The sequence below is a fragment of the Mobula birostris genome, chromosome 12 (assembly GCF_030028105.1).
Source record: "Mobula birostris isolate sMobBir1 chromosome 12, sMobBir1.hap1, whole genome shotgun sequence".
NCBI lineage: Eukaryota > Metazoa > Chordata > Chondrichthyes > Myliobatiformes > Myliobatidae > Mobula > Mobula birostris.
Genome location: NC_092381.1, coordinates 59,441,060 through 59,465,160, shown reverse-complemented (window position 1 = coordinate 59,465,160; position 24,101 = coordinate 59,441,060). Strand labels below are relative to the sequence as shown.

The following is a 24,101-nucleotide window of genomic DNA, read 5'->3' as shown; positions in this document are numbered from 1 at the left end:
TCTACCAAAGTGCATGACCGTACACTTTCTGACACTGTATTCCATTTACCATTTCTTTGCCCATTCTCCTCATTTGTCCAAGTCACTCTGCAGCCTCCCTGCTTCCTCAACACTACCTGCACCTCCAACTATCTTTGTATCATCCGCAAACTTGGCCATAAAGCCATAAATTCTGTCATCCAAATCATTGAAAGGCAATATAAAAAGTAGCTGTCCCAACTCAGACCTCTGTGGAACACCACTAGTCACCAGCAGCCAACCTGAAAGGGCTCCCTTCATTCCCACTGTTTGCCTCCTGCCAATCTGCCAATGCTCTATCCAGGCTTGTATCTTTCCTGTAATACCTTGTGCTCTTATTTAGTAGCTTCATGTGCGGCACCTGTCAAAGTCCTTCTGAAAACCCAAGTATACAGCATCCACCAATTCTCCTTTGTCTCTCTTGCTTGTTATTTCCTCAAAGAATTTCTAACAAGATTTCTATGCAAGATTTTCCGTTAATAAACCATACTAACTCTGGCCTATTTTATCATGTGCTTCCAATAACCCCGAAACGCCATCCTTAACAAGAGACTCCAAGATTTTCCCAGCCACTGAGGCCAGGCTAACTGATCTATAATTTCCCTTCTTCTGCCTCTTTCCCTTCTTTGAAGAGTGGAATGACATTTGCAAATTTCCAGTCCTCCGGAACCATAACAGGATCTATTGATTATTGAAAGATCATTACTAATGCCTCCACAATCTCTTCAGCTACCTCATTCAGAAACCTGGTGTGTAGTCCATGTGGTCCAGGTGACTTACCTACCTATAGACCTTTCAGTTTCCCAAGTAGCTTCTCCCTAGTAATAGAAACTGCACTCACTTCTGCTCCCTGACACTTGAACTTTCTGCATCTGCTAGTGTCTTCCATAGTGAAGACTGATGCAAAATACTTAATCAGTTCATCTGCCATTTCCTTGTCCCCCATTATTACTACTCCACCATCATTTTCCAGCAGTCCAATATTTACCCTCGTCTCTTTTTTAACTCTTCAAAAAAAACTTTTGTTATTCTCTTTGATATTTTTAGCTAGCTTCCCTTCATATTTCATCTTTTCCACCCTATGGCTCTTTTAGTTACATTCTGTTGGTTTTTAAAAGTTTCCCAGTTTCTAACTTCCCACTAATTTTTGTTATATTATATGCCTTTTCTTTTGCTTTTATGTTGGCTTTGATTTCCCTTGCCTTGTCAACAATGGTTGCTTCATCCTGCCTTTAGAATACTTCTTTTTTGGGATGTATATATCCTTCAGTTTCCAAATTGCTCCCAGAAACTCCAGCCATTGCTGTCCTGCCATCATCCCTGCTTGTGTCCCCTACAAATCAATTTTGGCCAGCTCGTCTCTCATGCCTCTGTAATTTCCTTTACTCCACTGTAATACTGATACATCTGACTTTAGCTTCTTCCTCTCAAATTGCAGGGTGAATTTTATTATATTAAGATCACTGTCTCCTAAGGGCTCCTTTACCTTAAGTTCCTTAATCAAATCCAGTTCATTACACAACACCCAATCCAGCATAGCTGATCCCCTAGTGGGCTCAACCACAAGCTACCGTAAAAAGCCATCTTGTAGGCATCCTACAAATGTTCTCCCTTGGAATCCAGCACCAACCGATTTTCCAAATCTACCTACATATTGAAATTCCCCCATAACTATCGTAACATTGCCCTTTTGGTGTGGTGTTCCTATCTCCATATCCTGGCTACTGTTCGGAGGTCTGTATATATCCCATCAGGGTCTTTTTTTTACCCTTGCAGTTTCTTAACTCTACCCACAAGGATTCAACATCTTCTGATACTATGTCACATCTTTCTGAGGATTTGATTTCGTTTTTCACCAACAGAGCCACACTATCCCCTCTGCCTACCTGCCTGTCCTTTCAATTTTGAGGTGTTGTTTCAGAATAAATTTACACTCAAAGGTTTGGGTTTGAATTTAACCCAAACTCTGTGGTTTTCATCATCATGTTTTACTGTTCTTTGATATAAACTTGTGAAAATACATAGTTTTTTTTACTGCAGCAGTTATTGGAAACAGCTGTAGTTTTATCTATAAAGTAGGGCTCATCTGGTCACAATAAAAATTGAAAAAAATTGTCTGTTTGCTTTATCAAATCCGTTGTCACAAGTTGTGTCTAAACTTTCTAGACCCAAGCAAACAGTGCAGTTCACATAGTCATATGTCAGATTTGGCTAAATTTCAACAAATTAAAGACATGTAAACTTCTCAATCCTCTCTCTCTCTCTACAACCTCAACAGTAAATCAGTAGGCTTTTAATATGTCATCTGAGGGTAAATCTGTTTAACAGTAATGAATATAGCATACTTTCTGTAGCAGGTAATTGATTGCAAAAAAAAAACTTGTACCCAGGGAAAAAAGATAAATCTCTACTCCTAGAATTCTTTTTCCTGAGTCTCAATAATTTTACCCTTTATATTCACTCTTAAACTATAAGACCATAAGAGATAGGAGCAAAATTAGGCCATTCGGCCTATCAAATCTACTCTACCATTCAATCATGGCTGATTTGTTTTCCCTCTCAACCTCTGCTTTAAGTATACCCAATAATTTCGCCTCCACAACCTTCTGTGGAAATGAATTCCACAGATTCACTACACTTTGGCTTAAGAAATTCCGTGTGTTTATGACCATGCACATCCCTCTACTATATTCTATCTGCCACTTCTTTGCCCATTCTCCTAATCTGTCCAAGTCCTTCTACAGACTCACTGCTTCCTCAATACTACCTTCCCCTCTACCTACCTTTGCATCATTCACAAACATGGGCACAAAGTTATCAATTCAGACATCCAGATCATAAACATAGTGTGAAAATTAGTGGCCCCAACACTGACCCCTGCAGGACACCACTAGTAATGAGCAGCCAACCAGAAAAGGCTCTCTTTATTCCCACTCTCTGCCTTCTGCCAGTCAGTCAGTCTTCCATGCTGGTATCTTTCCTGTAATATTGTAGGCTCTTATTTAGCAGCCCCATGTGCGGAACATTGTCAAAGAACTGAAAATCCAAGTAAACAACATCCACTGACCTTTGTCTATCCTGCCTGTTATTTCCTCAAAGAATTACAAAAGATTTTTCAACATGTACATCTATAGTTGTATTAGGCTGTAAACTTCAATCCTATTATTTGACTGTTACTGGATTTTTCAGTAATTTTTCTAAATCGTCACAACTTGAATTCAGTTTGTTTTTTAGGTTATCTTTGGCAGCTTTCCATATCTCTTATTAGAGTTCAGTATTGTTCTTTTAAGGTAAAATAAATCCTACTATGGATAAAACAATCTTGTCAGCTGTGTCTATTTACCAATTAATTCCTCACTCCATGTGCTTTTGAATTTTGAATTGGGCAAAAGGCCAAATAGATGATGCCGCAAAGAAGTGTAAGAGCAGAGCTAAGTTTAGAAAGAAAACAATTATAAAATGATATTTTTTTTAATTTAATTGAGTTTGCTAAGTCCAAGTTTGAGCAGAATGAATGGTGAACACAGGTATGAAAACCAACATTACTTAAAGCTGGAAAGAATGAAAAATATTGTATTCAGAAAGTGACATCCAAATATATGCTGTTTTCAAAACCCTATTGGGGCCACACCATTCCCTACAAGATGGCCTCCTGTTACAGTGGTCTAAGTAAACCTCTGGAGTGGTCTATTTACAGTAGATTGTGCTGATTTGGATGCAGTCTAATAACTATAGAAAGAGTCTTCCTTCTGTTTTATATTAACCAGTAAATCAAGATCATGATTACATACTCTGAGAATTAATTTTCTCATTCCACAACAGAAGGAGATGGTACAATGGCATAGTAGTAGAACCACTGCCTCATGGCACCAAGACCTGGGTTCAGTCTGTACATTGGGTACTGTCCATGTAGACTCTTAAGGCTGATTTATTCTTCTGCGTCAACTCGACGCCGTAAGTACAGCGTCGCCGCAAACCCTACACAGAGCCTACGTGGATCCCTACGCTGTAGCCTGACGCACCTCTCCCAAAATGTAACTACACGTCGCGGCAACGCAGACCAAACAACTGTGATTGGTCCGCTTGGTAGCATCGTATTTCCTCCTACACTGCAATAGCTTCCCTTTGGCCAACTGAAGGGAAGGGAAGGAACTCTGGCTGCAATGCTTTCCATAAAGCTTTACAGACCTCCGAAATTATGGAGGATACATTTCGCTTTTACGAAAAAAGATGCTCGCTTTAAACTTGTTTACACTGAGGAAGACTACCATGACCATGAAGCTTTGCACGGGCAGGTGTGTGCGCATGCGCTACGTGTCCGAATTGCAGAGCGACACAGACACACCAACACACAAGTATAAATGCTCACAATGCGCGTAGGCTACGGCGTCCATTTGACGCACAAGTATAAATCAGCCTTTAGAGACATAGGGCACCACAGCACAAAAACAGGCCCTTGGGCCCATCAAATCCATATCAAACTATTATTCTGCCTAGTCACATCAACCTGCGTCTGAACCATAGCCCTCCATCTCCCCTCCCATCCATTTTCTTATCCTGAAGGTGCCCCGCAGGTTCCCCTTAAATATTTAATCTTTGACTCTTAACCTAGGATCTCTAGTGTAAGTCTCCTGCTTTGATAGTCTTCCTCACCATGCACTACATCCCTGAATCTTGGTCATCTGCAAATTTGCGTAATTGATCCACTTTATCATCCAAATTGTTGATACAGATGACAAACAACAATGGATCCAGCACTGATCCCTGCAGCACACTGCTCATTACCAGGCTCCAGTCAGAGAGGCAACCATTCTCTGGCTTCTCCCACTAAGCTAATTTTGAATCCATGGGAATCCGTGCAAATCTGATATCATGGACCACAAAACCAAATTATAATGGTACAAATTCACATTGCTCAGTACCAGTCTCAGTAGGTGCTATGCATTGTGTGGAGCTAGAGCAACAGCAGGGTAATATGATTAAACATTTTTACTGACTTGTGTTGGTAATGGTACACACTGGGTGGCTTATGATGTGGGAGGACCCAAAAGACAAAGACTGCCACCCACGCATATAAGGCCCAGTCAGTTCACTGCACAATTGATGGGCTGCATGTGCACTCACCACAGTCTCACATTTGATCTGATACTTTCTATTTATGGACAGGAAGTTTTAAAGTTTACATTGGCTTCAATGGTCAAATCTATCCCCTGGTTTTGCATTAGTTTAGAGGATTCTCACCCCAATGTGGTTAAGATAACAAATGAAATCTTCCTCAAAAATTGGGATGGATGCACTGGGTTAAATCAGTTATAGAGTCACAATGTGCTACAGCACAGAGACAGGACTTTCAGCCCATCTAGTCCATACCAACCTAATCTTCTGCCTAGTCCCATCTACCTGCACCTGAACCAAATGCCTCCCTCCAAGTCCTTCCCATCCATATACCTACTGTATCTAAACTTTCTCAAATGATATAATTGTCCCCATGTCTATCATTTCCACTGGTAGCTCATCTGATACACACCACTCTCTGAGTGAAAAGCTTCCCCTTAAATATTTCATCTTTTGCTCTAAAACAATAACCTCTAGTCTCACCAAACCTGAGGGGGGAAAGGCTGCATGTGTTCACCCTCTCTGTATCCTTCATTATTTGGTATACCTCTATAAGATCTCCCTCATTTGCCTGCCCTCCAATGAATGAGGTCCTAACCTATTCACCCTTTCCCTATCACTCACGTCCTTCAGTCCTGGCAATTCCCTTACTCTTTCAGCCTTATTGCTATCTTTCCTGTAGGTAGGTAACTACAGTCGCACTCAATACTCAAAATTTGGTCTAAACAATATCTTATATAGGGTGGCGTGGTAGTGTAATGGTTAGCACAATGCTTTATAGTACCAGTGACCAGGGTTCAATTCACGCCACTGTCTGTGAGGAATTTGTACGTTCTCTCCGTGACTGCACAGGTTTCCTCCCACAGTCCAAAGACATACCGGTTGATAGGTTAATTGGTCATTGTAAATTCTCCCATGATTAGGCCAAGTTTAAATTGGGAGTTGCTGGTCAACGTGGCTCGAAGGACTGGAAGGGCCTATTCCATACTGTATCCCAATAAATAAATGAATTATACAACTTCAACATAACATCGCAAATCCGGTACTTAATGCCATGATTTATGGAAGTATTTGTGCTAAAAGCTCTGCTTATGACCCTATCTACCTGCGCTGCCACTAGAATTATCTGTATTCCCAGGTCCCTTCATTTTAACGCATAATGGAGCCCTGCCGTTCTCTGTGTAAGCCTTATCCTGGTTTGTCCTCCCAAGCTGCCACGCCTCACATCTGTGTGTATTAATTTCCATCTGCCATTTTTCAGCCCATTTTCCCTGATGGTCAAGACCATACTGCAAGCTTTGCTAGCTTGCCTCACTGTCTACTGCCCACCCCCAGCAGCTGCTGGCTCCGAGTTTCAGGATCACTGGAAGTTCTGTTGGAGATCAGACCTGTCCTGATAACTGACTGGAGGTGATTCTGAGAAAAGACTCGGTGCATAAGCCAAACCATTGTTCCATTCTCCAGCATCTCCTGGTATCATGAACAAAGTATAAATCTATCCACCAATCCAAAGGAGAGAGGAAAACACAACTATAAGCATGCCTTGGCTTCAAGGTATCACTGACAGGATATTTTGGAGAGGGAAAAGCTGCTTTTATTTAGGGGAAAAGTTATATTTATTGGAATCATTTGTTTTAATTGAAACCTCGAGGAAAATAACAAAAATATTTTTATTATCACAGCCTCTCAAGGTAATTGAGATCAGAGGAAGAGTCCGGGGTTATAATGTAACCCTAAGGGAAAGTACAAAGAATAACTCTACCATATGGACAACGGAGACTAAAAACACGTGGTATACGGTGGGCATTCCCAGCACAGGGGGCGTCATCACTGTGTCTGTTTACAACTCCAGGGGCAGCTCTCCACCATCTGAACTCTGCCTGTCATCTCTCAGAGGTAAAACAAAATGTTTCTGTTTTCACAACATTACTGGAATATCCTTAAGAGGTCTAGAAAAGCAGGAGAAATTTGGTTTCCTCAGTTGCCTCCTACGCTTCTCCCTTTTCAGTTATCTGCTTTTCTCTTGTGAAGAGATTGGCTCATCCGAGGTGAATGATCTACAAACGTTAGCTTCCTCTGACACCTTGATCCAATGGCCACTCTCTACTTGGGAGCCTAATTCTCAGGAGTTGCGTTTCATATTTCCACCTGCCTTAGTTTACTGCACAGAAACAGATCCATGCCTGTAGGATGAGATAGTTACCTTCAGTCTCTATCCCATCCCATTAACTAATCAGTCTATCATGCAAATTGCTTGTAACAAAATAAGGGTTCTCCGTAGTAATTCCCTGGGACCCACTATCATTAATATAGAAATCCAGCAAAATAACATTGTAGATACAGGTTGAGCACCCCTTATCCCAAAATCCTGAAATTTTTTGAGCGCTGACAAGACGCCACATATGGAAAATTCCACAAGGCACCAGGAAGGTTTCCAGGTGATGCGCAGGTCTCTGCAAACCACAAATAGTTCTGAGAAATGACCTGACCAATCCTGAGTGGTGTCCTGATGGAGCCAGTTTGTTTTCAGTGGTCATCATAGCCAGGCCTTTGTGCATTACTCTCAGTGATTACCATGTGTTTTGTGCTTATTCTCTGCTCTGTGCTGTTAAGATGCTGTTGAAAATGTCACAAAGGCCTGCAGTTATCCCTATGGGTAATAGTGAAAAGAAAAAAAAAGGAAGCATTTATGTTTATCTATAATACAGAAAGTCAAGTTGTTAAAGAAACTTGACAGCAGTTTAACTGTGAAGCATCTGACAGAGTATGGTGTTGGAACGACCACCATCTGCAACCTGAAGAAACAGAAGGACAAACTGTTAAAGTTCTATGCTGAAAGTAATGAACAGAAGTTAATGAAAAATAGAAAAGTACTACATAATGTGAAAAATAAAGATCTTAATCATATTTTGGGAAAGTGAATTCATCAATATTGGAGTGAACATATGCTGATCATGAAACAAGCAAAGATCTATCACGATGAAATGAAAATTTTAGGTAATTGTGAATATTCAGCAGGGTGGTTCCAGAAATTTAAGAAAAGACACCGTGTTAAATTTTTGAAGATTTATGGTAATAAAGTGTCTACTGATCACAAAGCAGCAGAGAAATTCATTGATGAGTTTGCCAAGATCGACACTGATGAAAATCTAACACTGGAACAAGTCTACAATGCTGATGAAGCATTATCGTTCTGGCGCTATTGCCCCAGAAAGATACTGACTATAATTGAAGAGAAAGTTCCTACAGGAATTAAGGATGACAAGGACAGAATAACTGTGCTGGGATGTGCTAATGCAACACTGTACAAATACAGTATACTGTAAACATAATCATAACACAACATTGTAAGTGGAGACTGGAAGCCTGCCATTGTTTGTTGTTGTTCATTAGCTGATTCCGATCTGCTGTGCTGTTTTTGTTACCCTGCACACATTATATTTTCATATACATGTATGACAATCACCAGCGAGACAAAGATTGATTACCAGTACCACATAAATTCAGATTCTGCAGTGATAGTGATGCCAAACAGCCACTGACTGTTCACCCATGAGGCTGAGGTAGTGATAGCTTACCTTTCTGATGGTTCAATGTACTCATTGTTTCATGCACAAAGTTATTAAAATATTATATAAAACTACCTTCAGGGTATATGTACAGGCTGTACATGTAATGTAAATAGATTTCATGTTTAGGCTTGGGTCCCATCCCCAAGCTATCTCATTATATAAATGCAAAAATATTTCAAAACCTGAAAAATTCCTAAATACTTCTGGCCCCAAGTATTTTGGATAAGGGGTACTCAACCTGTCTTAGGGAATGCAAGTTCTTCCTACAGTTATTTAGCAATGCCCAACCAAGGATCATAGCCTTGAATTTTCCTGCCATTTGTGAAAAGGTTTACACTCACACGTCTAATGCACAAAGCATCTCCAAGGTAGAAAGACAAAATTAAAGGCTGGCATATACTATAAATCAAAAGCTACAATGGCCTTGTATAAGAAAATACTTCTGAACATAAGATCTACTTTTGTTTTTTTCTTTCTCTTTTAGAAAATTTTAAAGAAGACACATCAGGTGCGGTGAGATTACAGAGATTTAACAGTTACTGAGAGATATAAATGGCACATGAGTAGTTTAGCACAAAGGGTTTGAATTCTTTTTAAATCATAAAATGAGAGAACACCTGCAAGGGAAATTCATGAATCTAGCAGGGCATTACTCAGATGAAATAGTTGCTACTGAAAGTCACTACTACATTCCATGTTTAACCACTGTTGTAAAGGCAGGACTATTTTACTGCTTAATGCATTATCTTATTTTGTTAAATCACTTCAAGCAGCAAAATAAAATAAGTATACTATTTTCCATTTCCTCCCCAAGATAGTTAGTGGTGCCCCTGTTATCATTACACCCAAGATCAGATAATTTGGTACTAATTGGAGGTAAATTGACAGCTTTACTCAATTGATAACTTTGAAAATCACAGTTGGATGGCATTTTTGGAATTGTACTCCAGATGAGCTATGCAAACTGGACAAATGCCCAAGGAAACTTGAAAGACACTATTATATCTCCCATAGCAGTATTTTCAGATTGAGAACATCTCAGCCTTTATTTTGATATTTTTCTTTCATGTCTAAATAAGCAAACCATCCTTGAGATGCAAGTTCAGCTGGGGAGATGCAATTTTGTACCCCATTTAGGTTGTGCATCTTTTTTTTCTCCCACAATGTGGGGCCAGTGATGATTTTTTTTTAGTACGTGGGCCTAAATGAATATTGTTGCCAGCATCTTCCACTAAGGCAACATTATAATTGAGCCTGACCCATGATATCTGTTTGTACATCCTGGAACTAGGGAACAAAGCCTGCCTTATTTCCCTTCTATGGCATTGAAATGTTGCAGTTACACATGTTGAGGTAACCCATGCAGTAACTTCCCAAGATCATATTTTGAATTGGTGCAAACTTGCTTTGCATGGTACAGAAACTCACAGGGTAAATGTTTGATGCCATTTATAAGTCTGTACTTGAGTTTTAAAAAAGCTAGTTACTTACTTATTATTTATTGATTTTTTTAATGGATAGATCTTCCTCCAGCAAGAAACATTTCCACTATGTATACCGAGAATAACATGCTCTTAATTGAGTGGATGGAACCAGTAAAACCATCGACGGCAGTCCAAGGATATGTGGTTGAGTGGACAGAAGTAAATGGCAAGCCCAATCAAAATATAAATTGGATTAAACTTCCCCCTCAGAACCATTCGGCAAGATTAACAGGTAAACTAGATTACCTTCTTTAAACAAGCTGCATTATCATCATCAAACCTATAAGCCTGTTCGGCTTCAGGACCTGGCATAATGATGTGATTTCGTATGTTTGGACCTGGAATAAAGTCAGCACCACAGTTTCATTTTGGGGATTTCAGATTACTCTATGTTGTAGGATAGATTTCCATTTGTAACATAATGAATGAGGGCAGAGGGAAAACAGTCACAGAGGTCTGCTATAACAGACTTCATGTGAGCGTCCTTAATAAATCTGCATCAAAATAATCACGTTACTACAGACATACAGTTCTCTTGGTCCTGTCTTCAGAATTGCACTGGTACCAAAGAAAATGAACCCCCAATGCAACTTTAATCTCTGGTCTGTTGCATTTAAGACTTTTGGGAAAACTATTGCTTCTGTTGTTATAGTGCACAGATAGTTGAAGCTTGTGTTTTAGAAAAAACAACTAGAACCTGGGCTGATTATCCATTTATATTTTTTGAAAAAGCTAAAATTTGCAGGGTTTGGAAATTGGAAGTAAGTAAAACATTTAGGAAGCAAGAAGATTTTTGGGAAAACTGAAAGTACGTGTTAAGTAAAGTTGTGAGGATAGGTGACTATAACAATTAAGGAGACGCAATATAAAATTGCATGTGTTAACGATTACAGCAATATTTGAACAGAAGCAGTGAGGGGATTTAGGGACTGAAAGGGGAATTTGGGAATGTTGTGAAATGTCACAGGAATGGTGAGTAAAAGTATAGGTGTCAATCGTTCAGCTCTTGCAACCCTGTTCTGTTTCTCTGTTAAGATCATGAGTAACCTAGGTTCTGTAACATTTAGCATATGTCACAACATTTTTCAGTGTTACCTTTGAAGTGTACAGAGGTGCTATCTGCACCTGTTTTGAGGAGGGTGCTCTTCTCTTTTGCACAGTTTCTGATACACACAACAGTTTTCACCCTCCTTAAATCCTGCCAGTCCCTAATTCACACCTCTGTATTTCCTACACCCCTGCTCAACATTTGAACCACAGCGGAATACTTTCTAATAATTGTCTCTCTCACTGTATTACAGAAAATATAAAACCCAAGACATGCTTTCAGATCTCCGTCTATGCAGTTTACAAAAGTGGAACAGGAAAACCACTTTTAACTTGGAAGTACACAGCTCAAGAAGGTAATCAGACTCATGGTAACATTCAAACACTGGGTTAATTTAAAAAAAGAGATAATTTTAACCAAGACATTATCTGTTTTTGTTTAGCTTCTCCACTGGCAGGACCTTCTGTCTTCACTAAACTCGACACTGCAGAAATCTTCTGGAATGATATTCCAAAGAACCAAACGGCTGGTTGCATTGATAGCTATACCATCTACATAAAGAAAAAAAATTCAAAGTTGCCTCCTGCAATTTATAGTAAGTATGACAGAAGAAAATAAATTCAGAATCACAGGAAATTGGTGCAGGGCACAAGAGCACACCCTGACATTAGATACTGTCTGTGTGGACTTGGCATATTATCTGTGACTGCACATTTCCCATTGGTGCCTAAGTTTAATTCCACATCCCAAAGTCCCATGGGTTGATAGATTACATTACATTTTAATTGATCTTACTGGATAGATGAATGATTAGAATCTAGCAGGAATAAATTTGGCTTAGTGTAAATGATGACTCAGTAAGAATTTTCCATGTGATAGAACTGTGTCTCTATGATTCTGACACTTACTCTCTTAAGCCATCTCCAACATACAGTAAGTCTTGACAAAATTTCTACATCAGATCAGTATTTATGACCAACCCCTATAAATCCCTATGGCAGTCAGTAAGTGGAAGGTCTTATAAAAATATAGAACCATTGGAGGTAGCAGCACTGGTGCACCTCAGGGGTGTGTGCTTATCCCACTGCTCTACTCTCTCTATACCCATGACTGTGTGGCTAGGCATAGCTCAAATACCATCTATAAATTTGCTGATGATACAACCATTGTTGGTAGAATCTCAGGTGGTGACAAGAAGGTGTACAGGAGTGAGATATGCCAACTAGTGGAATGGTGCCACAGCAACAACTTCCACTCAAGGTCAGTAAGATGAAAGAGCAGATTGTGGACTTCAGGAAGGGTAAGACAAAGGAACACATACCAATCCTCACAGAAGGATCAGAAGTGGAGAGAGTGAGTAGCTTCAAGTTCCTGGGTGTCAAGATCTCTGAGGATCTAACACGGTCCCAACATATCGATGTAGTTATAAAGAAGGCAAGACAGCAGCTATACTTTATTAGGAGTTTGAAGAGATTTGGCATATCAGCAAGTACACTCAAAAACTTCTATAGTTGTACTGTGGAGAGTATTCTGACAGGCTGCATCACTGTCTGGTATGGAGGGGCTACTGCACAGGACTGAAAGGAGCTACAGAAGGTTGTAAATCTAGTCAGCTCCATCTTAGGTACTAGCCCTCAAAGTACCCAGGGCATCTTCAGGGAGCGGTGTCTCAAAAAGGCAGTGTCCATTATTAGGGACCTCCAGCACCCAGGGCATGCCCTTTTCTCACTGTTACCATCAGGTAGGAGATACAAAAGCTTGAAGTCACACACTCAGTGATTCAGGAACAGCTTCTTCCCCTCTGCCATCTGATTCCTAAATGGACATTGAAGCTTTGGCTACTACCTCACTTCTTTTAATATACAGTATTTCTGTTTTTGCACGTTTTTGAAATCTATTCAATCCACATCAACAATTTACTTATTATGTATTGCATTGAACTGCTGCTGCTAAGTTAACAAATTTCATATCACATGCCGCTGTTAATAAACCTGATTCTGATTCTAACATATAGAGACCATTTTCCCCATTTTCAGTGCGTTCTTTGGCATGCTGCAGCAATGCAATGCAAAATAATTTCATTGCCCTATTGTCTTTTTACTGCCCAGGTTCTACACTGCTTGAAATATATATTATTGTTTTTTTTTAAAACAGGTGCACCAATATCTAGCAAAGCTTTTGTCTGAACAAATTTGTATGGGAAGAAGTTTCCCCAACCCCTTTAAGTATAGCCAAAGATGATTTTCACAACCAGAAGAAATAGGGTTCCATATTTTTTCCAATAAAATACTCCATAATTGTAAAACACCTCATTTACAGGTCCATCACAGGTTATAGCAGGGTTACATTCCTGTAAACTGTTCGTGACCCAGAAATGTTCCCACAAAGCAGAAGGTACCAGCAGCAGTAGCAAATTCATACCACCAGTCTTCCAAAGACTCGTTTGTGGGGTATGGGCTGTACAGAAGTCAGGCATCTGTCAGGCAGGGAGGATCTGCCATTAGATTAGTGTCTCATTAGGGTCTCATTGGATCAGTTTGTTTTATAATTAAATCAACAAATAAAACCATGTAATGTAGAAAGATCCAGTCTGAGATTTCAACTAGCTGAGACAGCAATAAAGTTGCACATTTAAAATAGACAGACCAAAATTTCTTCTCTCAGACTTTTGAATCTATGGAACTCTGCTTTCACAGATGTTTCAGGGAAGAATATTTCTGAGCTAGTGGTGAACGGTTGCTTTAAACAAGTGGGTGAAAGTTACTGGGAGGTAGATGGGAATGTCAAGTTGAGGTCACAGACAAATCCGCAATAATCTTATTGATTAGCAGGGTGGGTTTCCTCTCAGTCCCAAACACCAGTACCTCACTCTACTGCTGTCTTCCTCCATTGAAAGCAAAAGCTGATCTGTAACTTACTAAGTTCTGGACACCTGTGTGGCATACATTGAACACAAGCCACAGCCAATCAATTTCTCAAACATCACTCACTTTACAAGTAATGTCCTGCCTCCTAGCTGATTTCACTGCATGACCTATTATGCAAAACCACGTTTAAAAACCTTCTCATTTCTAATGAGAGCAATACAAAAGTAGCCTCACAGTGGCTCACTCCCATTTGCACCACGTGGTGTGGAAATGCCACTCAGAAAGGATGCTCTCCAGCTTTCCTTATGGTGCCTGTCGGGTTATCCTTTCACAAGGTCCCACGGGATGGTTTAGATCACATGATATTCAGGCCATGCTAGTGAACTGGTCTCATAATTAGCACAATGGTAGGAAGCAGAGAGTGATGGTCAAATGCTGCTGCTTGCATTGAAGACCTGTGAAAGGTTACCGTGCCATCCCACACCACACTTTGGGAAATCCCATCACTTGGCTGTGCTCCTACTTCCAGCACGTGGGCAAAGATTAAAGGCTGCAGCACCAGTGGTGAGGACAAAGAAGGTATGGACAAGGGAGGTGGGGGAGCACTTACTGGGCTGCTTTGAGTTGGTGGATTGGACAGTATTCAAGGATTCATCTTCAATCTAAATGAATATGCCTCAGTTGTCACCTGTGTGGATTAGTGTGCGCCTTTGAAAACATATCAGACATACCCAAATCGAAAGCCATGGATGAACCAGGAGATTTGTCATCTGCTGAGGGCTGGATCTGTTTCATTCAAGACTGGTGATCCAGAACTATATAAGAAGTCCAGGTACAACCAATGGCTGGCTATCTTAAGAGTGAAAAAAACAGCCTAGAGTTGGAATTGGATGCATGTCAACTGTGGCAGAGTTTGCAAGCCATTGCTTCCTACAAAGCGAAACTTGAATGGCTGTGATGCGTCATTCCCAGATGAGCTGAATGCCTTTTATACACGCTTTAAAAGGGAGAATGAAACTACATCTATGTGAATCCCTGCAGCATCTTGTGAGCCTGTGAATTTGTCTTGGACGTCAACGTCAGAACATCTTTCAAGAGTGTCCTTAATGCTGGAGATGCTAATATCCATTAAATATAGCTGCTGTAGTGCCTTCTTTATAAATGCCTCAATATACTGGGCCCAGGATAGATCCTCAGAGATGCTGACACCCAGGAATTTGAAACTGCTCACTCTTTCCACTGCTGATCCCTCAATGAGGACTGGTGTGTGTTTGACTTATCTTCCTCAAGTCCACAATCAATTATTTGGTCTCAGCTGATCTGTCTCATTCCTGTATGCCTCCTCCTCACATCCAAAATTCTTCCAATAACAGTTGTATCATTGGCAAATTTATTGATGGCACCTCAGCTGTGTCTAGCCACACAGCAGTATGTGTAGAGAGATTAGAGCAGTGTGCTAAGCACACATCCCTATGGGTGCACCAGTGTTCATTGTCAGTGAGGAGGAGATGTTATTTCCCATCCACACTGACTGAGAAAGTCAAGGATCCAGTTGCAGAGGGAGTTACAAAGGCCAAGGTTTTGGAACATGTTGATTAGTACTAAGGGTATGATTGTGTTTGATCCTGAGCTGTTATCAATAGACAGCAGCCTGACTTGGGTATTAATATTGTCCAGGTGATTCAGATCCGAGTGGAGAGCCAGTGAAATTGCATCCACTGTAGACTTATTGTGGCGACAGGCAAATTCCAGTGGATCCAGGTCTAGGAGTTGGTTCTAATCAAAGCCAACCACTCAAAGCACTTCATCTCAATAGAGGTGAGTGCAGCTGGGCCATAGTCGTTGAGGCAGATCTCTGTGCTCTTCTTGGGCACTGGTATAATTGTCGCCCTTCAGAAGCAGGTGGAAATTTTCAAAAGCAACAGTGAGAGATGAAAGATGTCCTTGAACACTCCAACCAGTTTCTGGCACAGGTTTTCAGTGCCCTGCTAAGTACACCATCAGGACCTGACGCCTCGTGAGGGTCCCCCTCTTGAAAGATGTTCTGATAATCAGCCTCCGAGACATAGATCACAGGGTCACCAGGTGCCGCAGGGATTCATACGGGTGTAGTTTTATTTTCCCTTTCAAAGCGTGCACAAAATGTGTTGAGCTCATCTGGGAGTGAAGTATTATACAACCATTCATGCTGTTAGGTTTCGCCTTGTAGGAAGTAATGCCCTGCAAACCCTGCCAGAGCTGACGTGCATCTGAATCTGTCTTTATGTTCAATCAAAATTGGTTTTTTCTCTCTTAAAATAGCCTTCCCTAGGGTGTACTTGGACTTCTTGTATTGTTCGGATCCACTGGTTTAAAATGCCACAGATCTAGCCTTCAGCAGACTATGAATTTCCTGGTTTTAAAGTAGCTTATGGTTTGAGTATATCTGGTAAATTCTTGAGTACAGACACTCAGCCACACAGGTCTCAATGATGTCGTTGATGTCGTGGCATATTCAATCATAGTTGAAGATGAATCCCTGAGTATTGTCCAGTTCACTGACTCAAAGCAGTCCTTTCAGCACTCCTCCACCTCCTTTGTGTTCCTCACCACTGGTACTGAGGTCTTTAGCCTCTACCTGTACTCCGGGAGTAAAAGTACAGCCAGGAGGTTGGACTTTCCAAAGTGTGGGTGTGGGATGGCACAGTAAGCATTCTTGACGGTGGTGTACCAATGGTCAAGTGTGTTGGCTCCTCTGGTTCCACAGGTGATATGTTGGTGGTAGTTGTTCAGAGACTTCTTCAAGTTGGGTGTGTTTCATGAATGCTGATTATGGTGCTCAGCAACTCCAGTGCCAGCCAGAGTTGAAATGTACACCGCTACTGGGATGATGGTGGAAAACTCCCTCAGCAGATAACATGGATGACATTTGACCACTAGATGTTGTAGGTCTGGTGAGCTGGACTGAGACAGAACTGCAATGTCTGTGCATCACAATAAGTTAATCGTGAAACATACCCATCTCCTCTACCTTTAAAAAAGTCAGCAATCCTGTCTTTTTTGGTACACAGTGAAGCCTTTGGGCTGTAGCGCTATGTCTGAAATGGCAGGGGTTAGCTATGTTTCCATGAAACAGTCCCTAATGTCCTCTCTGGTACAGCAATCTTGCTCTGAAGTCTTTGATTTTATTTTCCAAAGGCTGTACATTCACCAGCAAGATAGCTGGGAGGTAGGGGATCCAAGGTCTTTGTGTTTCAATCATACCTGCAGACTGGCCCCCTTTCCACGCTTCCACTTTCTTAAAGGGGAACTGCACTCCTGACCCGAGTCTGCTGACCAGGGTCCACTGATTTTCAGGATCAAGAAACTTTTTTTTTTGAAATGTCCTAAAGCAATACTGCTTACTGAAGTACTCAAAGCTGTGAGTATGGATTTCAGCTACAGTAGTCCTAAACAGGAATATTTGATGATTCCCATTGGAACTACATGCAAAATGTTGCCACTTATTGGTGCTATCTTAGGAAAGGATAGGATGGGTTTAGAAAGATATGGCCCAAACATGGGCAAACAGAAATAGAGTACGTGTGTGTCAGGCTTGCCTGATAGACCTGTTCGTCTTGTACGAATTTCTATGGTTGGAATGGGGAGGTTAAAGGTTACATTCATTGTATCTAGACAAGAAATAAATCGCTAAGAACCCAGTCCCACTTTGACACATTAACACCAGAAGCTGTACTGAGACGGGAGGAAGAATGATTACTGGGATGAAAAAGTAACACAGATGCCCAAAATGCAACAAACCGCTCCATTTGGGGAAATAACACTGTTTCCTTTTTCATGGATTTTGTATAGGGGGCATTGATCCAACCAACAAAAATTACACAATACCAGACCTGAAACCAGGAGCAGAATATATTGTATGGATGACAGCCCTAACTAAAGCTGGAGAAGGAAAGAGTGGAGTACCTCACAAATTTTACCTAGATTACATAAGTAAGTATTTACCAGAACTCTGAATATCACAGCTAAACACACTGCCATAGATCTTTAGCTGGAGTCAAAGCTGCCACTTTCAACAATATACACTCTCCCTTCCCAGTATATCCATTAGAGCAGAGCAGAGCACGACAAAATGATTTATGCCCAGCTATCAAATAATTTGACTTATATATGAAGAATTCTTTGCCACAGGCAGCTGTGGAGCTAAGTCTTTTTATATGTTTAAGGCCGAGGTTGATAAGATTCTTGATTTATCAGGGCATGAAGGGGTTGAGGAGTTAGGGGATTGGGGCTAAAAGGGAAATGGATCAACCATGATGAAATGGCAGAGCAGACTCGATGGGCCAAATGGCCTAATTTTGTTCCTATATCTTATGGTCTAACATCAAAGAACAGTCATGCCTCAACATCACTTATCATTTGTGTAAAGTCAGAGTTTGGAAAGAAGGCAGAGAAATAACTAATTGGTCACAGAACAGAATTTCGGCATTATTTGGTACTTAGGAGAGATAAATCAGAAGGGTCACATTTGGGCAGATTCAAACTGTTGAAATGTTCTTTTTCTCCAGGTACAGACCTGCACTCCAACAGCAAGTCCATCATCACGGTCGTCATTGCAGTAACATTCTTAGTTGCCGTAGTTGTTTCTGGGTTTTGTTTATGGCAGTCGGTGATAAGCAGGTAATATTTACTGAAATAACTCCTAGTAACATTTAGCTTATTTTAAATAGTGTTAGTGCTCCAAATATCTCAAAATTAATATGTATTGTTTTTGTTTATTCTGTACTCTTAACTTCTAAGAGCTTGCAGCTGCCCAAGACTTTTAAATAATATTCATCCATATTTAGTGCTTACAACCTCCAGGTGTAATCAGAAATTCCTTTTTAAATTGTGTCTTGGCTGAATTTTGACATTTAGTGGAAAATAATTTTATGCGATCAAAATGACTGTGAGCAGTATTTTCCAAAGTCTGCACTTGATGCAAAGTGGGAAAAAAAATCAGATGGAGTAAGCTACTTCCCAGGCTAACTCAATTGCTTGTGCCCTTGCTTATGCACTTGAGATTCATTTACATCACCACTTTATGTGAAGGTAATGCAGTCACAGGCCTGGGAGGATCAAGTCCCTCCGATCATTAATGCAAACTTGTCCATAAGTGTGGAAATAAAGTTCTGTAAAATTAACAGTCAGGCACAAGCAGAGTTCAGTTCTAAAACAACCCAAAGGAGTTTACTGCTTTAGAAGAACAGATATGGTATGAAACTGTGCCTTTGCCTCAAGCATTTCAGTCTTGCATCCACTGGAATGATTCAGAGGACAGCAGATAAAATTAACTCATTCATTGCACAATATAGTTTGAATGATTTGCTGAGGTCATAGCTTTGCTCATTCACCATAAAATGGGTCTATCTAAATTCATTTTCCCAATTACTCCAAAAGCATAAAATCAGATCTCTGCTGTTAATCTTTTTAAGTTTGTCTGATGTTGTTAAATGGCAAGCAAGGAAATGGTGCCAAAATTGGTTTGAAAATGTCATTTTGATGGTCTGCTTCTTCACCGTAAATCCATTGTTCTGCTTTAGGCCCATTAAATTTGAGTAACTTGCCCAGTTTCCTGCTCTAGGTCAGTCAACATTATGAGGAGGACCTAATTCTAGCATGAAATGGGGACTTCTCTGATGGTCCCCACGGAAGTCCCAAAAAATAATTTGGCGAATGCCTGCTGGAGAGTTCTCATCATGGAAGATTTATAGGATATGCAATTACATAATCAGTCCTCAAGCTAGGTTGCATAAAGTGCTCTTCTCATTTGTATTTTGTTTTCATGTAGGACTTTGTCTATTTTATCAAAATTTACATCTCATCTGTATGTTAAAAAGATTCCTGATCCAGCTAATTGTACATGGGCAAAGGAATACACTGCAATCAAGGTAAAATGTTTAAATTTATATTCTATGTTTAAAAAATACATTCTGCATGGGTTGGGAAAATATTGGTATTCATATCTTATTTGGAGAATTCTTCCCAATCTGCCAATCAATATAAATAGCATCGCTTTCAACAGACCTTAGCAGCTCTTGTGCAGGCCACTAGATGGCGCACTATGCAAGCACTATTCCCTGCTTCAGATTAAGAAACAAGGCAATAATAACCCTAAATATATGCAAAACAGCCAGTCATACTACATGGAAACAGGCACTTTGGTTGAATTGGTCTATTCCAACCAAGATGCCCATCTAATCTAGGGCAATTCATGTACCTATCCAATTATCTTGCGTGTTGTGAATGAACCTGCCTCAGCCACTTCTTCTGGTACTTCATTTCCATACACACACAATCCTCTACAAGATGCTGCCCCTTGGGTTCCTATTAAATCTCTCTCCCCTTAAAACTCTATCTACCTTCTTGTTCTTGGTTCCCCAATCCTAGGAAACATGCTGTATGTTTCATCGTACCTGTCTGTGCCTCATGATTTTATATGCCCAAAATTATTCCTTATTCTCCTACGTGCCAATTAATAAAGTCCTAGTCTACTCGACCTCTCTCTATAACTCAGTCCTTTGAGTCTTGCCAACATTCTTGTAAACTTTTTATGCACTCCTTCTAGCCTAATAGCATTTTTCCTTTGCAGGGCATCCAAATCTGAACACAATGTGTCCTCACCATTATCTTGTATAATAACTCCAACATAATATCCAGTATCCATAACCTAATGCCTGACTGAAGGCCAGGATGCCAAAAGCCTTTTTCACTAACCTATCTACTTGTGATGCCACTTATGGAGAACAATGTACAGGTTTAGCACCCCATATCTGAAATGCATGGGGCCAACAATGTTTCAAATTTTTTTGGATTTTGGAATATTTATATAATCTCTAAACACAGGATCTATTTACATTACATATACAGCCTATACATATACCCTCTAGGTAGTTTTATTTAATATGGTTAATTATTTTGTGCATGAAACAATATGTACATTGAGCCATCAGGAAGGTAAGCTATCCTATCACTACCTCACCCATGCAGATGGACAGTCAGTGGCTGTTTGGCTTTGCCAATTCTCTGAATTTACATGCTACCAGAAAGCAGTCTTTGTCTTGCACTTGTTCAACACACATAACAGTAAAAATTATTACAACCCAATAATATAATGAAAATATAGTATGTGCCAGTTAATAAAAGCAGCACAGCAGCATCAGGGATCAGCTGTTGAACACCAACAAACAACGGCAAGCTTTCGGTCTCCACCTACGATGCCGTGTTTTGTTTAAAATATTGCAAGTACTGTGTATTTGTATTTTACTTTTTTTGGGTTTTATGTAAGGTATTAGATCAAAAGATTGAATTAAATGTAACAAAAACTGAAAAAGTCCACATTTTATTTTTAAACTCAATAATGACTCTGGTCATAGAACCATAGAACCATAGAAACTACAGCACAGAAACAGGTCTTTTGGCCCTTCTTGGCTGTGCCGAACCATTTTCTGCCTAGTCCCACTGACCTGCACACGGACCATATCCCTCCATACACCTCCCATCCATGTATCTGTCCAATTTATTTTTAAATGTTAAAAAAGAACCCGCATTTACCACCTTGTCTGGCAGCTCATTCCATACTCCCACCACTCTCTTTGTGAAGAAGCCCCCCCCTAATGTTCCCTTTAAACTTTTCCCCCCTCACCCTTAACCCATGTCCTCTGGTTTTTTTCTCCCTTTGCCTCAGTGGAAAAAGCCTGCTTGCATTCACTCTATCTATACCCATCATAATTTTATATACCTCTATGAGATCTCCCCTCATTCTTCTACGCTCCAGGGAATAAAGTCCTAACCTATTCAACCTTTCTCTGTAACTGAGTTTCTCAAGTCCCGGCAACATCCTTGTAAACCTTCTCTGCACTCTTTCAACCTTATTTATATCCTTCCTGTAATTTGGTGACCAAAACTGAACACAATACTCCAGATTCGGCCTCACCAATGCCTTATACAACCTCATCATAACATTCCAGCTCTTATACTCAATACTTTGATTAATAAAGGCCAATGTACCAAAAAGCTCTCTTTACGACCCTATCTACCTGTGACGCCACTTTTAGGGAATTTTGTATCTGTATTCCCAGATCCCTCTGTTCCACTGCACTCCTCAGTGCCTTACCATTAACCCTGTATGTTCTACCTTGGTTTGTCCTTCCAACGTGCAATACCTCACACTTGTCTGTATTAAACACCATCTGCCATTTTTCAGCCCATTTTTCCAGCTGGTCCAAATCCCTCTGCAGGCTCTGAAAACCTTCCTCACTGTCTACTACACCTCCAATCTTTGTATCATCAGCAAATTTGCTGATCCAATTTACCATATTATCATCCAGATCATTGATATAGATGACAAATAGCAATGGACCCAGCACTGATCCCTGTGGCACACCACTAGTCACAGGCCTCCACTCAGAGAAGCAATTCTCTACTACCACTCTTTGGCTTCTTCCATTCAGCCAATGTCTAATCTAATTTACCACTTCTCCATGTATACCTAGCGACTGAATTTTCCTAACTAACCACCCATGCGGGACCTTGTCAAAGGCCTTACTGAAGTCCATGTAGACAATATCCACTGCCTTCCCTTCATCCACTTTCCTGGTAACCTCCTCGAAAAACTCCAATAGATTGGTCAAACATGACCTACCACGCACAAAGCCATGTTGACTCTCCCTAATAAGTCCCTGTCTATCCAAATGCTTGTAGATTCTGTCTCTTAGTACTCCCTCCAATAACTTACCCACTACCGACGTTAAACTTCCTGGCCTATAATTTCCTGGATTACTTTTTGATCCTTTTTGAAACAACGAAACAACATGAGCCACTCTCCAATCCTCCGGCACCTCACCTGTAGACAGCGACATTTTAAATATTTCTGCCAGGGCCCCTGCAATTTCAGCACTAGTCTCCCTCAAGGTCCGAGGGAACACTCTGTCAGGTCCTGGGGATTTATCCACTTTAATTTTCTTCAAGACAGCAAGGACCTCCTCCTTTTCAATCTGTACAGTTTCCATGATCTCACTACTTGTTTCCCTTAACTCCATAGACTTCACGCCAGTTTCCTTAGTAAATACAGATGCAAAAAACCTATTTAAGATCTCCCCCATTTTCTTTGGTTCCGCACATAGCCGACCACTCTGATCTTCAAGAGGACCAACTTTATCCCTTACAATCCTTTTGCTCTTAATATACCTGTAAAAGCTATTTGGATTATCCTTCACTTTGACTGCCAAGGCAACCTCATGTCTTCTTTTAGCCCTCCTGATTTCTTTCTTAAGTATTTTCTTGCACTTCTTATACTCCTCAAGCACCTTATTTACTCCCTGCTTCCGATACATGTCATACAACTCCCTCTTCTTCTTTATCAGAGTTGCAATATCCCTTGAGAACCAAGGTTCCTTATTCCTATTCACTTTGCCTTTAATCCTGACAGGAACATACAAACTCTGCACTCTCAAAATTTCCCCCTTGAAGGCTTCCCACCTACCGATCACATCTTTGCCAGAGGATAACCTGTCCCAATCCACGCTTTTTAGATCCCTTCTCATTTCTTCAAATTTGGCCTTCTTCCAGTTCAGAACCTCAACCCTAGGACCAGATCTATCCTTGTCCATGATCAAATTGAAACTAATGGTGTTATGATCACTGGAACCAAAGTGCTCCCCTACACAGACTTCCATCACTTGTCCTAACTCGTTTCCTAACAGGAGATCCAATATTGCATTCCCTCTAGTTGGTCCCTCTATATATTGATTTAGAAAACTTTCCTGAACACATTTTACAAACTCTAAACCATCTAGACCCCTAACAGTATTGAAGTCCCAATCAATATATGGAAAATTAAAATCCCCTACCACCACAACTTTATGTTTCCTTCAGTTGCCTGCTACCTCTCTGCAGATTTGCTCTTCCAAGTCTCGTTGACTATTGGGTGGTCTGTAATACAATCCCACTAATGTGGCCATACCTCTCCTCTTTCTCA

The 24,101-nt window shown here is 40.5% G+C and overlaps 1 protein-coding gene across 4 annotated transcripts in view; it reads left to right on the top strand.

Annotated features, from left to right (window-relative positions):
• il12rb2 (interleukin 12 receptor, beta 2a) overlaps positions 1 to 24,101 on the top strand; it is an 86,573-nt gene that overhangs the window by 51,923 nt on the left and 10,549 nt on the right. For 3 of the 4 annotated variants that reach the window (XM_072274688.1, XM_072274689.1, XM_072274691.1), the window contains 8 exons: positions 6,816 to 7,029; positions 9,190 to 9,213; positions 10,227 to 10,421; positions 11,491 to 11,592; positions 11,680 to 11,832; positions 17,936 to 18,076; positions 18,652 to 18,763; positions 19,914 to 20,013. In XM_072274688.1, coding sequence (XP_072130789.1) covers positions 6,816 to 7,029; positions 9,190 to 9,213; positions 10,227 to 10,421; positions 11,491 to 11,592; positions 11,680 to 11,832; positions 17,936 to 18,076; positions 18,652 to 18,763; positions 19,914 to 20,013 — 1,041 coding nt within the window. The remainder of the gene's footprint in view (positions 1 to 6,815; positions 7,030 to 9,189; positions 9,214 to 10,226; positions 10,422 to 11,490; positions 11,593 to 11,679; positions 11,833 to 17,935; positions 18,077 to 18,651; positions 18,764 to 19,913; positions 20,014 to 24,101) is intronic. The other variant, XM_072274690.1, reaches the window with a different exon arrangement.